This window comes from Silene latifolia, chromosome 11, assembly GCF_048544455.1.
Source record: "Silene latifolia isolate original U9 population chromosome 11, ASM4854445v1, whole genome shotgun sequence".
In the NCBI taxonomy this organism is placed as follows: Eukaryota; Viridiplantae; Streptophyta; class Magnoliopsida; order Caryophyllales; family Caryophyllaceae; genus Silene; species Silene latifolia.
Genome location: NC_133536.1, coordinates 11,634,965 through 11,651,645, shown reverse-complemented (window position 1 = coordinate 11,651,645; position 16,681 = coordinate 11,634,965). Strand labels below are relative to the sequence as shown.

General features: G+C 36.8%; 3 protein-coding genes across 5 annotated transcripts; 2 read left to right on the top strand and 1 right to left on the bottom strand.

The window, feature by feature from the left end:
* On the top strand, positions 1–10,715 carry LOC141611029 (CBL-interacting protein kinase 32-like). 3 transcript variants are annotated; one of them, XR_012528481.1, is made up of 16 exons: positions 209–311; positions 1,422–1,644; positions 1,747–1,809; positions 2,663–2,734; positions 2,857–2,964; positions 3,272–3,352; positions 4,700–4,753; positions 4,852–4,977; positions 5,060–5,149; positions 6,469–6,591; positions 6,681–6,800; positions 7,014–7,127; positions 7,242–7,298; positions 7,389–7,463; positions 8,245–8,834; positions 9,132–10,715. XR_012528481.1 is itself a non-coding variant. In XM_074429433.1 (15 exons), the coding sequence occupies exons 2-15, from the start codon at positions 1,465–1,467 to the stop codon at positions 8,323–8,325; spliced, it is 1,344 nt and encodes a 447-aa protein (XP_074285534.1). In that variant the 5' UTR covers positions 1–216; positions 1,422–1,464; the 3' UTR covers positions 8,326–8,640. The 3 variants fall into 3 exon arrangements, 2 of the variants coding, with proteins under 2 accessions (XP_074285534.1, XP_074285535.1); XM_074429433.1 differs by lacking the exon at positions 9,132–10,715 and having other exon boundaries at positions 1–216; positions 8,245–8,640; XM_074429434.1 differs by lacking the exon at positions 9,132–10,715 and having other exon boundaries at positions 263–408; positions 8,245–8,640.
* On the top strand, positions 9,751–10,715 carry LOC141611030 (uncharacterized). The gene has a single exon (XM_074429435.1). It carries the CDS (start codon positions 9,751–9,753, stop codon positions 10,678–10,680), a length of 930 nt encoding a protein of 309 aa, XP_074285536.1. The 3' UTR covers positions 10,681–10,715.
* Positions 10,716–11,709: 994 nt separating this feature from the next.
* LOC141611032 (ras-related protein RABB1c) lies at positions 11,710–16,552 on the bottom strand. Its single transcript, XM_074429436.1, has 6 exons — positions 16,179–16,552; positions 14,859–14,998; positions 14,687–14,769; positions 13,196–13,400; positions 13,019–13,087; positions 11,710–12,083 (listed from the first exon to the last, which is right to left on the bottom strand). The coding sequence occupies exons 1-6, from the start codon at positions 16,222–16,224 to the stop codon at positions 11,991–11,993; spliced, it is 636 nt and encodes a 211-aa protein (XP_074285537.1). The 5' UTR covers positions 16,225–16,552; the 3' UTR covers positions 11,710–11,990.
* Positions 16,553–16,681: the final 129 nt, after the last annotated feature.

Sequence of the window (16,681 nt, the reverse complement as noted above, 5' to 3'; positions counted from 1 at the left end):
AATATTTGTCGTTATAGTTGCGCCAACACAATCACTTATACAAACACATGGCAATGAAATACTTCTCTAACCTTATATTCATTTTCTTGTCTACTTCACTAAACTCTCCCCACCTTCCCTCTTTCCTCCAATTTCCTCTTTTGCATTAATTAGTATTATTAATTACTAATTATACCTAATTTATCACATAATTCCAACTTTTTTAATCAATTTTGTGTAAGTGTTCAAAGTCTTTTTATACTTTTCTTCCTACCACTTGTGTGTACTTGTGTCCCTTTCGTGTAATTCTTATCTTATTTCATTATTTTAAGGTTAACTTTTTGAATAACTTGATTTTTTTTGTTGGGTATTTGATTATTTTTGGTGGGTGTTTGGTAATTTAGTTTACTGGAGTTGGTTTTATCACTGGTTAGTTGATTTTTTCATCTGGGTTTTGTTTAATTTTGTGTTTTTGTTCTTAATTATGTGTTAAATTTTGATTGATGTTGGAAAATGCTGTTTTTGTCACTTTGTTTTATTAATTGTGTGTTTTTGTTCTTAATTATGTGTTAAATTTTGATTGATGTTGGAAAATGCTGTTTTTGTCACTTTGTTTTATTAATTGTGTTCTTCTTCCTAATTCAGTGTTCAATTTTGATTGATGCTGGAAAAATGCTGTTTTTTTGGGTTTAATTGTGTGTTTTTGGTCATAATTCTATGTTCAATCTTGATTGATGTAGGAAAAATGCTGTTTTTTTCATCTGGGATTTGTTTAATTGTGTGTTTTTCTTCCTAATTTAGTGCTATAGTTTGATTGATGTTAGAAAAAATGCTGTTTTTTTCATCAGTTTTTTGTTTACTTGTGTGGCTTTTTTCCTAATTCAGTGTTAATTTTGATTGATGTTGGAAAAATGCTGGTTTTTTCTTCTGGGGTTTGTTTGATTGTCAAGCCTGTTCACTTGTTAGGGTTTTGGCATAATAAAGTTCAAATTTTTGATGCATGATGAGTTTTTTTATGCAGTCCTCGAGTTTTTGTATTGATTTTCGAGTCACAAGTCAATTACTGTAACTCATCCTATTTCCCTTGTTTATTTTGTTGATGTATGGTGAGAAATTTTCTGCTGCATGTATGTTTAAGATGTACTCCCTCTGTCCCGGTCATTTGTTGTCCTTTTCCATTTTGGGTGTCTCAGTCAATTGTTGTCCTTTCTATTTTAAGAATGAACTTGATCATTCACACTCAATTGACCGGGACGGAGGGAGTACTAGTTTTCTGCTGCCTGTGGCTGTTACTATACAGTAGTGCATTACTAAGCTGAAGTTGTATGCTCTAATTGAACTGTAAAGCATGCACATTTCACATGATTCTGCATTTTGTATATGTGATCACAATCTCGTTCGTTTACAGTTTTCATCTTGGTGATTGTTGCTATGTTATGCAGAAGTTGGAAGTGAAAGAAAATAAATTTCAGCCTGAAACTGAAGATGAGTACAAAGAAAGTCAAGCAAGTCAAGCGTGTGGTTGGGAAATATGAATTGGGAAGAACAATTGGAGAAGGAACATTTGCAAAAGTGAGGTTTGCGAGAAATTCTGAGACTGGAGATCCGGTGGCTATTAAAATTCTCGATAAAGAGAAAGTTCTTAAAAACAAGATGGCTGAACAGGTGTTAATCTCATAACTAATATGGCATTTCTATATTTGTTAATCTCATAATTGTTCTTTCCAATTCATTGTTTGTTACTTACAATATTGTTTTGAGTTGCAGATTAGGCGGGAAATAGCAACAATGAAGCGAATCAAGCATCCTAATGTAGTTCGTTTGTTTGAGGTCCCTCTACAATTCTTACCCTTTCTATTTGTGCACCTGCATGTGTATGTATATGTGATCAGGCTTATGTATGCGGATTTTGAGTATTATAGGGTTACTTCTCGTTCAAACCTTACCCTTTTCCTGGCTTAAATATCTCATCCCATAGTTCTAGTGTAGTACGACAACAGAAGTCGAAGATGACATTTGTAGCTTCTAAGTTTACACGTTTGATTATTGCTGGATTAATATGCGTATCTATCGATGGAGTAAATCCAAACCTTTATCGAAAATAGAATTTGGGTGGTATCTGCAAGACTGCAAGTCTAATGTTTCTCTTAAGGCTATGTTGCTCAGACTCGTTTAGAAGTATCCGACACGGGTGCGTGTCCAAGTGTCGGACTTGGCCATTTTTATGAAAAATATGCATATTTTAGCTTAAAATAAGGTGTCGAAGTGTCATACCCTTGTCTGAGTGTCGAGTGTCGAGTGTCGGACACGGGTACGTGAGGGAATCAGAAGAGTCGGAGTAACATAATCTTAAGGTTCAAGGTATTCATGGACTACGGTTCGGGGAGGATAGATTATGAACCTCTTCTTGTGTACATGTTTATAATGTTGATTAGTAAAATGAATATGTTTGATCCTTTTTAAACTATAGATAGATTACATTGTTTTGATTATCAAAGCCATAGTACTGTACGGAGTAGAAGATTATCGTGTTATCATGGCTGTGATAAGTATTTCCGATTGCTGAGGACGATATACATTTCTTCATCAGTTCTTTTTGGAATTTGTAATAGTAAAGCTAAAGCAGGTGCTAAATGTAGATCGTTAGATGTGGCTTCTCCATTGACGACATATTATTCTGCAGGTAATGGGGAGCAAAACAAAGATATACATTGTTTTAGAATATATCACAGGAGGGGAACTGTTTGATAAGATCGTAAGTGCCTCTGAACTTTGCGGTCCGTATTTTCACCATGTAAAGTTTAGTTACTTCATCCGAGTTTATTTTTCTGCTTGATTTACATCTAATGATTAGAAATTATGTTATTAACCCCAAAGGTACATCATGGACGAATGAAGGAAGATGAAGCACGGAACTATTTTCAGCAGCTGATAAATGCTGTTGATTATTGCCATAGCCGGGGCGTTTACCATAGAGATCTTAAAGTATGATAGACATTGGTCAGGCTTGAGGTATTAACACTATTAAGTACTCCTTCGTCACACATTAATCTTTCTGTTTGACTTTAGTATCGAAGTTTGAAAACTTTCGCCATTCTTTGAAAATACTCCGTATCATTCTGTCAAATGTTTTTCCGTTTATAAATGTAAATATTTGAGCATCATATTATAACTTTTCATATTCTTTAGCGTATCTACCTTTGAAAGTCAAACAGGAAGATTAATTTGTGATAGGGGGAGTATCAAGTAGGCTTAGGCATCTGAATTTTTTTTTTTCGTGTTGTTTTGATAGCCAGAGAATCTGTTATTAGATACTGGTGGGAGCCTTAAAGTTTCCGACTTTGGATTGAGTGCAATCTCTCAGCAAGTCCAGGTAGTTTCATACGCCCGTTCTACTTTTCACGTTTAAAAATGAAGGTGTACTATACATTATCGTGACATTACTCTTAGAATCCCTTGAAAGATGTTTCTTTTCAAACTTAAAAATAATGTAAACAGTTCAGTAGTTTGTAAACTCAGATTTTCGATAATATAGTAGTGTTAAAAGCTTGTCTCCTCGAAAGTACGTACTTATAATACTTGTGTCCTGCACCTCCAAAATCTAGTGTTTGATTATAATGATGAAGATTGCTGAAACATCTGTAGTGAATATTGCAGCTCACTTGCTTTTATGAATAGAACCAAGCCCGGACATAGTTATATTCGATTAATACGAGTGTACTAAGCTTTTTTATCTGATCTTTTGAACTTTAAGTCAAAGTTATAAAATTGTCAACGAAAGGCTGCCCTAACTTGGGTGGAAGATGGCTGCTATAAATTGTCAACAAGAGGCTGCCCTAAATTGTACCAAGCTCTGACATAGTTATATTCAATTAGTATGAGTGTACTAAGCTTTTTTATTCGATATCTTGAACTTTAAGTCAAAGTTAAAAAATTGTCAACGACAGGCTGCCCTAAGTTGGGTCATGGGTGGAAGATGGCAGAAAGCATATGAAAATTGTCAATACTAAACATCATTCCAAATAGAGAGTAAGCTTAAGCTTATGATCATGCAGTGAATCTTTTATGAGACGGTCTCACTTGTAAGACCAACCCAAATCCATATTCTTTATTTAGCTATAGGGTTAATAGGCTGGTGCTGGTCTCACATGTATGACTGTTTCCCACCTGCATTTATGCGGAATGTGTTGCACGTATGATCATCTGCTGTGATGCTCGGACTCTTCACTTTACCCTGCCATACCCATGTGGACACGACCCTACACGAATATGGATACATGATATGAGTCAGATACGGCACTTGCAAAACGGCCCTTGAAAACAAAGATGGGAAAATGCATGGAAGCCATGGATAGAGTTGTGAAGGAGTGCAAAGAGAAAACGTTTGTTTTTTTTTTCCACAAGAAAAGAATTCTCGGGGAAGGAGGTGTGGGCAGGTTTATCGGGAACTGAAATTTTTTCTTGTAGAATTATAACCAATAACATTATTACTCGGGGAGAACAAATATTAGCCGAGTCCAATTTCACACTACGGATCCTTCTAAAAAGAGCACCCATGTCCTTGAATTTGAGATTTCAAGGGTCTGACACTCAGATCCATACCCGTGTCCCGTGTCGAGTCCGAGCATCACAGATCATCTGCACTAGTGTATTTGTAGATTGAAAGAATTTTTTCCTTGTTGACCGTTATTCTTTCGCTCACCAAAACTTTTCTTAACAGGGTGATGGGCTTCTTCATACAACTTGTGGAACTCCAAATTATGTCGCTCCAGAGGTAACAGACTAGCAGCTATATTCGCCAACTCACTGCTTCTTTCTACATAATATTTTAGTGTTTTTTTAATAATTTCAGTTAATTTGTATGTATCATAGGTCCTTAATGACAGAGGATATGATGGGGCAACAGCAGATTTGTGGTCATGTGGTGTCATTCTATTTGTATTGCTCGCAGGTTACTTGCCTTTCGATGATTCTAATCTTATGAACCTATATAAAAAAGTGAGCAAGTTTCTTAACTATTGTTCTTTGATATTTAAGTATGTATAGTTTTGTTTACTAGATTCATCTTTTCTATTTGCAGATCTCAGATGCTGAATTTACCTGTCCTCCTTGGATGTCTTTCAGCGCAAAGAAGCTAATTACTCGAATTTTGGATCCCAATCCTGAGACAGTGAGCACTACTTTCTCATATGGTGTTATTATCGCTTTCAACTTGTTGGTTCTTTTACACGCTTTTATCAGGATTGATTGCATGAGTTTTCCTTATATTATATTACTATCTACTACTCTCTTCTCACCTCAATGCTGATAACATTCCCGATTTTACCGAAATTTAGACCTCAAAATAGTCAAAAGTCCAATTCCATCTGCATAAATGTATCTTATAAAAGTATTAGCATTACCTTGTATTTTTTAGTTAGTTAGACCAGGCTTTGTTGTTCTTGTTCATGTTGTAGTAAGCAACGTAATTTTGTTCACGGATACTATATATGGTTTCTTGTTCTATACCCCATGTGTGAAAAATAAAAAAACACGGGTTTTCTTTTATACAATCAAAAACTTAGACACAGAACAAATCATTAACAATAATTTTTGAAAATGGAAATAAAAATTGTTTGAAAAATCATAAAAGTAAATAAAACATGATATAAAGAGTTTTTAAGCGAAATGTTCGAAAAATCTCAAATGGAAACAAATAAACCTTAAAAATCAATAAGTACTTTAAATAGTACTCCCTCCGTCCCGGTCATTTGTTATCCTTTTCCATATTGGGGTGTCTCAGTGAGTTGTTGTCCTTTCTATTTTAAGAATGAACTTGACGAACAATTTGATCATTCACACTCAATTTGTTCCACTTGGCATTTAGTAATTCGCCCCTTCCTCTTTCCTTGGTCTTTGTGCCAAAATCAAAGGACAACAATTGACCGGGACGGAGGGAGTAGAAAATTAGACCATGCAGTTTACTCCCAAGAATTGAAAGGAGAATTCTTACCCATTTTCTTATCCGGCTATGCCCATCTTCTTGTCAAATTCTTACCCTATTTGTCAACACTTTTTGGGAGTCCCATCAAACCTAGAGCAATAGTCAGTAGTAGACTTTCCGAAAGCAGTGTGGGAATAGACGTTGCTTGTTCAAAGAGTGACCTCCAGTTGCTGACTACTGCCGTGTGCCCACAAAATCTAAAGATGATAGCCGTTTAACTAATATACTGTTAAATGGACACTCTTCCACAATTCCTTACATAAGTAACTGTAATAGAGACACGGCTGCATTACTGTCAGTGACACGTATTTTCTTTGGTTGACACGCTAACGCTCAATCATCATTACTTTTTCCTTGAGAAGATAGTGCTCGAAAAACCTACACATGTAGTAGGCTTTAGTGCTTTACTTGGTGGTTAACGTCTTAACGATGATATTCTTGTTGGAATATTTTGCTTAGCTTCTATGCGTGTTGACCTGACATTTCTGGTTCATGAACATTGTCAGCGCATCACTATTCCGGAAATTTTGGAGGATGAGTGGTTCAAAGTACATTATATGCCACCTGAATTTGATGACAAAGATGACACAAGCTTGGATGATGTAGAAGCTGTTTTCCAGGATTCAGAAGTAAGTCGGCATACATTTGTAGCATGTTGTCCTTGCATCCACTGATCCACATCTGTAGCACTGACTGCTTCCGGATTATATTCTGGCAGGAACATCATGTAACTGAGAAGAAAGAAGAACAGCGGCAGCAGCCGACAGCCATGAACGCGTTTGAGTTGATAGCTATGTCAAAAGGACTAAACCTTGGAAATCTTTTTGACACAGACCAGGTTTGCTTTAACACATCTTTTCAATTTAGCCTGTCGTATGTGGCATTTTGTTATGTTCTACTACTTTCATCCCATTTTTACCGACCCTATCAACTTGCGCTGTCAAACGATGTTTTCAGTTTTGACAGTACGAGGAATTTCAGAAATGTTGGCGTGAACTTAAAGTTCGAGGTATTTTTTGCTGTTCATCACGTTGATATTTTTTTTCTGCAGGTTTTGAGAAGAGAAACAAGATTCACATCCAAGTGCCCTCCCAATGAGATTATTAAAAAGATTGAAGCAGCGGCTAGACCTCTCGGTTTTGACGTGCAAAAGAAAAATTACAAGGTATACCTTGTGTGTATGTGATATACACATTTTATTCAGATATCAATTAACGATGTTTGTTCAATATGAGAACATCCTAATTAATGGTCTGATTTCCGTTATTTTCTATCTCAGATGAGGCTTGAAAATGTGAAAGCTGGCAGGAAGGGAAACCTGAATGTTGCAACAGAGGTAATATTTTTCTTGTGCAATGCAATAATTCATGCATTTCGTTTTTGAAAGGCACTCTTTAATGCATGTATCTTATCTGCTTTCTGTTAGGTTTTGCAAGTGGCGCCATCGCTTCATCTGGTTGAGGTCAGGAAAGCCAAAGGAGATACTTTGGAGTTTCACAAGGCATGTTCTCGCAAAATTTACTTTGGTTTTCAAAATCGTTTTAATCTTTATTCTCGATTTAAATTCTAAGTTTTTTTAAAAGATATCCGGACTTCAATTTTAAAACCTACTCCCTCCAATTCGCTATAATGTTCCCTATTTCCCAAAACGGATTATTCAAGTAATGTTCCCCTTTCCTTTTTTGGTAATTTTTTCTCTTATTTTATTCATTTCTCTCTCCTATAATCAAACCCCACACAACTCTTTTACTCTTATTTTATTACTTTTCTTAATGTTTTGGCCCCACAACTCCTTATTTAACTCCTATTAATTCATCTCTCTCTCCTAACACCAACCCCACATTTGTCCTTTATTATTTTATAATCATCTTTCTTAAGTATTGTGCCATATTGATATGGGAACATTATGATGAATTGGAGGGAGTATAAGTTTACCTGGCTTTTGTATTATGTTTCACTCCCCTTTTGTTTTTCAATTTTTCTTTTCAATTTTTTTCGCATTTTGAGGTGTGCGTTCACCCATGGACGGTTCTAAAGGATAATTCATGTTAGCCGACCCCAAATCATTTTGGGATTAAGGCTCCGATGTTGTTGTTGTTGTATTGAATTTCTACTGCACAAATGATTATATAACGTATGATGATAAGTTTATTGTCGCATCAGCCAAGTTACTCATTTAGTAAATCTAAATTTTGTAACGGGTTTTTATTGATCCGACAATAATTTCCCTTAGAACTAGAGGTTGAAGCCTGAAGGAACTAACTTTGATTTTCGTCTTGCAGTTCTACAAAAAACTTTCAAGTTCGCTGGAAGACGTGGTTTGGAAAACAGAAGAAGACATGGATGAAACAAAGATGAAATGAAGACTGAAGAGGGACGAAAAGTCGAAAACTATCAATTTAGCTGTTTCGACTTCACCTCTGTGGCTCTTTATTTGAGTATGAATAAACGATAAATGAATAAACTCCGGCTTGTTTATTATGTCTTGTAATTTAGATGAGTAGAGTTTGGTTGCGTTTTCCTTCTGCATTAGGACCGTAAACATTGGTGTATATAAGGTAAACCAGTGTAGAGTTTGTACAAGTACTTTCCGAAAACACATACACTTGGTAGTTTGTAGTATTCGTAGAATCGTCATTCAACAACTTTAATTCACAAACTTTTTTCAATTGCGATTACCGGATGCTTGCAGACTTTTTGATGCAACTTCAACCTTTTTTAAGCTCAAAGACTCGATCTCATGACTTAGAAGTGCCGGTGTATAAGCCTCTTATGGTGTGTTGTTAGGTGGCCCGAGTGCTCGACAATTGAGACGAAATCAAATCTGGTATGTTCCCTCAATTCCAACTTTTAGCAAGATATTTTTTTTCATGTTTTTGTTAATCAAATCTGGGGTCGGATACTCGGATGTATGCAACATTATCCTTGTTTTCTAATGACCTGAGATGAAAATTGCGTGAAGAACTATATCGAAGGACTGATATTTCACAACAGAACGAAACACAACTATTTAGCTTTCCAGCTAGTCTTGCATGTGACGGGCTAATCTCGTCACAAGCTTGTGACCTCTCACAAAAAGGGGAGAGGGGAGAAGGTGGGGCACCCTCCATGTGCTTCTCACTCACCTCTCAATGGGCATTTTGTGAGAGGAAACGGTACCCGTCACAAGTTTGTGACGGATATCGCCGTTACAAATGAATTTGCCTTAGCTTTATCAGAAGTTCAGAACCAAAGAGTAATTAATCTTTGACTATTTAATTAATCTTTGACTATTTAAAATATCGAAAAAAATCTTGAGAACTTACTAGTCAAAGAATATTCTCTAGATATAAGCATAGAAGTCTAAAAATGGTGCATATTTTTGCATACTAATATTAGCTAATAATCAACTATCTTCGCGTTCAAATAATCTTATTTTTTAGCGTTCCTCTTCCTTTTGTTAATTTCCTATTTTTAATAACATGACACCGAAAACACAACACAAAAAAATGAATGATCAATTTGTTCATTCCTTTTTCCCAACTTACATTTTTCATACATTTTTTTTTTTGTCATTGATATGAAATTTCACACTTATTAACATCAATATTCAAAAACTGACTTATTATTGTCACATTTTATATTGATTAAACAAACAAAATAGGTGAATTTCGACGGTTTTTATCGTCACAATTTAAAATTATCGTCTTATGATTGTTCTAGTCGTTGGAATATGTCCGATGTCCAATTTATAAAAAACCCTTTAATCCATTTAATCATATCACAATTTATATGCACATTTTGAAACAATGTCATCATATATACGAGCTCAAACACGAACCGGGCCACCAGAACGTGTAACCGAGGAACCGATACCATACAAGAATTCCCTATGCACGGTCACTAGTGTTTTCCTAGCCAGCATTGCAGGCTATTGGAGGAACGTTAGTGTTTTATGGTCTAAGAATTTAATGAACATATCTTTTACCATTACGGTCGAGGGGTATGAAGGTGGCTCTGAAACCACTCAAACAACGTGCAAGGTCGAATTAAAGCCATGGCATTTTTGGGGTAGGAAAGGGTACAAGTCGTTTGAGATAGAAGAAGGGCAGCATCAACTCGAAGTACATTGGGATCTTCGGTCGGCCAAGTTTTCAGGTACTAGTCCAGAGCCGTGTTCGGACTACTACCTAGCACTCGTGTCTGACGAAGAGGTGGTACTTTTGTTAGGCGATTATAAAAAGAAGGCGTACAAGAAAACGAAGAAACGACCTGCATTGGTCGACGCTGTACAAGCGTTGAAAAAAGAAATCGTGTATGCGAAAAAGAGTTTTGCGACTAGGGCTCGGTTTGCTGAAGGGAGAACAGAACACGATATTGTTGTCGAGAGCTCGACAACCGGAACAAAGGACCCGGAAATGTGGATTAGTATTGATGGCATTGTTCTCGTCCATGTTAAGAATTTACAGTGGAAATTTCGCGGAAATGAGACAGTTGTGGTTAATAAGGTACCTATACAAGTATTATGGGATGTCCATTCTTGGCTATTTTGCAGTCCTGGATCAGGTTACGGGTTGTTCGTGTTCAAGCCCGGACCACCTGAGTCGGAAACGGATCAAGAAGGGAGTAATCGGAGCGGGAAGAGTGATAGTAGTTGTGGTAGTATGTTCTATTCAACCCAAAGCCAAAATAAATTAGTTGATTTTTGTCTGTTTTTACAAGCATGGAAAATTGATTGACCATTGTTAATATTAATTTTACCGAATTTATTTTCTCAGTTTTCTGTCTTTATTTGTCCTTTACAATGACGGTTTACTATTTTTTTTTTTAACAGTATAATTAGGCTCTGTTTGGCAAAACTACCTGAAAAGGTAAAATTAAACCCGAAAAGGAAATTGAAAACCGAAAAAGCTAAATTTGAACCGAAAAGGTAATCGATAAGGTAGTGAAAATTAGAATCGATAAGGTAATCGATTATATAAAAATGTGTTTGGCAAACTAAATTTAAAAGGTAATGATTTTGGTAAAATGACGTAAAAGGATATGAAAATTATTTAATATTATAGAATAAATGGGTACAAAATGGAAAATAAGTTATTTCGTCTGACTGATTTCTCAAATGCTACCCGATGTAGCATTTCATTTCGTGACCTTATTTGACCAAATAAGCTACTTGTCAAACACTTGCAAAAAAATCAGGTAGCTGAAATTTTGGTCAAATAAGCTACTTTGGTCAAATAAGCTACCTGAAGTGTCGTGCCAAACGGAGCCTTACACCACAGCGGACTCGACTAAATTATGAGCAATCTTATTAATAAAATGTTAAGTCGGTAGCAATCACAGTTTACTAACTCGATTAAGCTGTCCTCAATTTAGTTGATTAAAACATATTAATCAAAAAAAATTACATATATACTTACTCTCCCTCACGAGTTTTGACACGGCTGCATTATGTTAAGCTAGAACAACCTCGTACCAGTTCCATCTTAAAGGCTCATGGGTAAGTGGTTGTAATATATCAAATTGATTGCGTGTTACAAAGAAAACGTAATGACGTATCTCATCTTGTGTTCCATTACTTTTAATTCTTAAACGTCTCATCTTATGACCCATTAAGATGACCCATAAGGATCCGCTGTCATAGAACGGTCACGAACGGCCCATTTAAACTCTACTTAAGGCTAAAATACAAATTCTCATTTACGATTGTAAGTACTAAGGTAATTAGCGGGATGATTTCGATCTGGTTCAGAATAATGACCGAAAAATAAGAAACCCCAGAAAGAGCTCATAGATGAATTATTAATCTCTGACGAAGATCCGTAAATACGCAGAAACTATAAAATCCAATTTCCCAAACAAAATGAAGAAAATAACAAATTTAGAAAATGTAATGCCAACGTTGATTACATACAAGTGATGACTCCGAAAATACAATATGTGCACAATTCATATCTTCCCAAGGAGAGCTCAGAACACACCGAAATAGAACAATAAAATTGTAGCTTGACGACAATTATGTTGCATAGAAAAGGAGGCATGTCGCGTCTTAACCACAGCACGCACCTCCTTGTGAAGTCGAAGCATCTCTACCAGCTGCATTTCCTTGTATATTTCCATACCCGATTTTGATTCCATTCGACTGGATTAAGAGAGAGTTGTTAGTTAACCCGTTTTAACGTCAAACAAAAAACGAGTACTGTATAAGATTATACCACCAAAAATAACCAAGTCAACCGCATTAACATCAATCAGATCCATGATTTTACAATGGTTATTCTGAGGGTTACCTAATTCGCTCAACCAGGCTGCGAATTGCGAATTAATTCGCGCGAATTACGAATTCGAATTACATTGAATTATGGTGTTTGGTTATAATTTTGTCGAATTATGCTCTATTTTGAGCGAATTACGTATTGATATTACGAATTCGAATTGGTCGTATTACGAATTAGGTAACCCTTTTAATTTCATCAGCCTTAAAAGGTGATACATCAGCCTTTACCACAGATCTTATGCATGTGAAGATTCTCAGTGAACTCATCAGCATTCTACTTTCTATTGGATGAGAAAAAGACGACAAGCAGAAAAGGATAGCGAACATAAAAAGAGGCCATAATTACTTCAAGAAGCAGTTTAAAACCCCAACACGTAAACACAAACAGTTAGACTGAAAGAGAAGCAGATACGAAAGAATTTAGATGGCAATGATTCTAAAGCTTCAAAGACAACACGTAAACTAAGGAAAATGTGAATCAAGAGAGACATCCACAACACTTCTTGAGACAGAAATACTCCCTTTGTCCCGGTCATTTGTTGTCCTATTCCATTTTGGGTGTCTCAATCAATTGGTGTCCTTTCTATTTTAAGAAAGAACTTGATGAGCGATTTGATTATTCACACACAATTTGGTCCACTTGTCATTTAGTAATTGGCCCCCTTCTCTTTCCTTGTCTTTGTGCCAAAACCAAAGGACAACAATTGGGCGCAATGACCGGGACGGGGGGACTACTACTCTAAAGATCAATTAACATTGAAAATCAATAGTGAAAGTCAGAGAAAGTATAAGAAGCGGACCTCATTCGATACATCAAACACACCATCTTGAATCTTCTTGTAAATCGTTGCAGCAGTTTTTATGAATGCCTTCAGAAAAGAGAATTGTGAGATAGTGGGCCAGGAAGCAGAAGCCACTTATTTAAAAATAATTTAGATTTATAAAGATATTAGCAGGCAGCTCGGATAAATCGGTACCTCTTCAACATTTTGAGCAGTCTTTGCAGAACATTCCATGAAGATCAGCCCGTGTTCCTTAGCAAACTGCTCACCTTCTTCCGTACTCACGGCCCTCCTATGAGCAAGATCACATTTGTTGCCTACGAGCATGATAGTCATGTTGGCATTAGCATGTTGCCTAGCATCCTCCAACCAGCTGGCAAGGTGATTAAATGTCTCCCTCCTGCATACGGATACAACAACTATTCATCTATCCAGAAGACGTAACATTTAAGACATCATCAACTTCTTTTCAAACAAGATATCTTCAACTTTACTCAGTACAAGAAGGAAGGAAGCTATGGCCTATTTAACATCTACAACATGAACCTTAAGATTGAAAACTACTACTCCATATACAACATAAACACAACAGCAAAATGATCAAAAGCCAGCGGACCATATTAATTGAGAGTTCACAGGGAGCTGGAATATGGGACCACATAACATGTAGTTACTTTCTTAAATTTCAAGATACAGTATAACGCAGGGAATACAACAAAACTTTGATGACGTTTTCTTGTTTTCTTTCAATTGCCACTCGAAGAAATAAGGGGGCGTTTGGTACGGGGTTTAAAGGAAAGGGAAAGGAAAAGAAATCGCCCGATTCCCTTTGTTATTGTTTGTTTCATGATTTTTGCAATTTTCTTTCCCCCCCTTCATTCACATCCAAACCCCATAACCTCTTTAACTCCATACCCCCACCCCCACCCAAGGTATGAGATTCCTTTCTCTACCTCCTCTTACCTCACATGACTACCGCCATAGCCACAACCGCATGCGCCACCACAACCACCCAATACCGCCACCACCGTCGACGTCACTCTCCTGCCCATTCGCCGGCCGACTGTCTCTCTTCTCCTCCTCGTCGGAGACTTGTTCTAGACCGACGCCGCCGCCCTCAAACCACCAGATCTTGTGTTTCAAAGGGCGGGGAAACTGGTCCGGTGGTGTTTAAGTGGTGATTATGGAGGTTGGTAGTGATTCGAAGGGTGGATGAAAAGAAAGGGAAAACTTGCGTGGAGGTTGGTGGACGCGCTGGTGGTAGGTACAACTCGTCGGTGTCAGGTACAACTCGCTGGCTGCCGGCGACCTCATGCTTGCCGGTGTGGCCCCTGTTGGTGGTGGTTGGTGTTGAGTGCTGGTGGTTGATGGTGGTGGATGGGTGTTGGTAGTTTTTGTTTTTCGATTTTAATTTTTTTTTGTGATTCCCTTACATTTTAAACCAAACAAGAAAGTTAATCAAAGGGAATTTCTTTTCTTTCCTTACCTAGTTACCTTTGCCTTTATTTCCCTTTCTAGATTTCATTCTCTTTCCCTTTCCCGTACCAAACGCCCCCTAAGGGTATGAGGGGTTCACATTAATCACTGCTGCAATTATCAAGTGCCACAAGTAGAACTGCACGAAACTAACTACATTGGCAATTTTAATAACAGAAAGAAAAAACTACAGTTGAAAACTTGGCATACCTAGTAATGTCATAAACAAGAAGAGCGCCTGCAGCACCTCGATAATAGGACCTCGTGATAGATCTGAATGATTCTTGACCAGCCTACAGAAAGAATAAGAGTGTGTCACAGAACATACAAGTTGAACTAAAGTCACAACCATTTTACGAAAAGAACAATACGAATTACGAACCGTGTCCCATATTTGCAACTTCAGAGGTTTGTTATCGATTGTTATCATTCTTGCCCCAAATTCAACACCAATAGTGAGGTCATGCACTGGTTGAAACCTCTTGTCAGTGAACTGCAGAAGGAGACATGATTTCCCCACTCCTACAATACCAAACACAATTAGTTTTTGTCTCTGTATGAAATTTGACATAAATTGAGCTTACGCAGCCCCCACAAGAAGAAAGGGTACACCGTATACTTCATAAGCCCAAAGGAGTAACATCTCAAAAACAGTTGACTAGTAATATTAGCTCCTTCGTTTATAAACCGGTAGATTCGATCAGTTGATCTTCTTTCTCCGATGTAGGGCATGTGGGAAACATATCATAGGAGGTAATTTAACTAGTTCATGAAGGGTGGAGGGGAACGGATCCCTCTGCTCTACCCTTCTTCTGCACTCAATTGTTTCCCACCTTCCCTCCATTCTCCTCCATTTAAACAAATGATGAGTCCTATAACAACGATCCAACACTAAGCAATGCGGAGTATGTTTGATCGACTATATAAAAAACGCCATTGCAAATCATCCCCTCATTAGGTCCATCATTTAAAAACCTTTGATCTTACACAAATTAAAGAGGACACTAGCAGGTTGAAACTATGCAACACAATTCATCCAATGCTATACCACAAACCTAACACACTCGAATCGCAAAATCGAACCAGGCGGATAGGTACTACTATAAACTACTCTCTCCGTCCCAATCATTTGTTTAGTTTTTGTTCTATGTGAGGGGTATTTTAATCAAAGTTAAACAAATAATTGTGATGGAGAGAGTATAATCTAGCTAAAATTGCGCAATGATTGAAATCCTCGAGTTCCGACTCAAACTCTCAGCCTTAGCTTAAACCTCTAGACAAACAAAACTAACCATATACCTACGAGTAACAATCACACAATCGAAAAGCAATTTTTTCGACGGCATCTGGCTGAAATAGCGCAATGATTGAAATCCTCGAGTTTCCGACTCACAAACCCTATACCTAAGAATAACAATCACATAATCGAAAACCAGACAATTTATCGAAAAACCGACAATTCATCCTAAATCTATCACACGAGAATACAAGATCAACAATTCTACATCGTCATGCAACATAAATAATTACGCACTATCATTGATCAACACAAATCTCAAAAATTCAACCAAAAATCAACAAATCACAACAATACCATCACAAAACCACAAAATTGAATCAATATAACAAATTACGAACAAAAACACAAATAATCATACGAAAAAAAAAACGAAAAAAATCGGGAGAAAGGATTGAATTATACCGGTATCTCCAATGATGATGTACTTGAAAAGATAAGCGTACGACATAATTGATGAATCGAGATAGAGGAAAGGTAAATGATTGATTGATTAGGATGGATCTGGGAAATTAGGGTTACGAATCGAGAAGATTACGTGTTAGAGAAACCCAGAAAATTTGGACTTTTTTCTAATTAATAATCTCCTCTTTGTGTTCTTCGATTCGTAATACAAATGACAGCAAATGTTTTGTAACGCCTTTTTATAACGTTACCATTTGTTTCTTGGAGGTTCGATTTGGTTTGGGTTTTTATAAGAAGTGTACACGTCTTTAAGTGGAGTATAAATCTCGGTCTAACAAAATCGACTCGATCTGTATGAATAATTTGATAATAACACATTTGAAAATAATGTTTTTTTTGTACATATAAGCGGGGAAGGCCCAAAACTTAAAACGAAATGCCAAAATAAAAAATAGAAAGCATAAAACGGAAATAAGCGAGGCCATGAAACGCCTCCAACATCT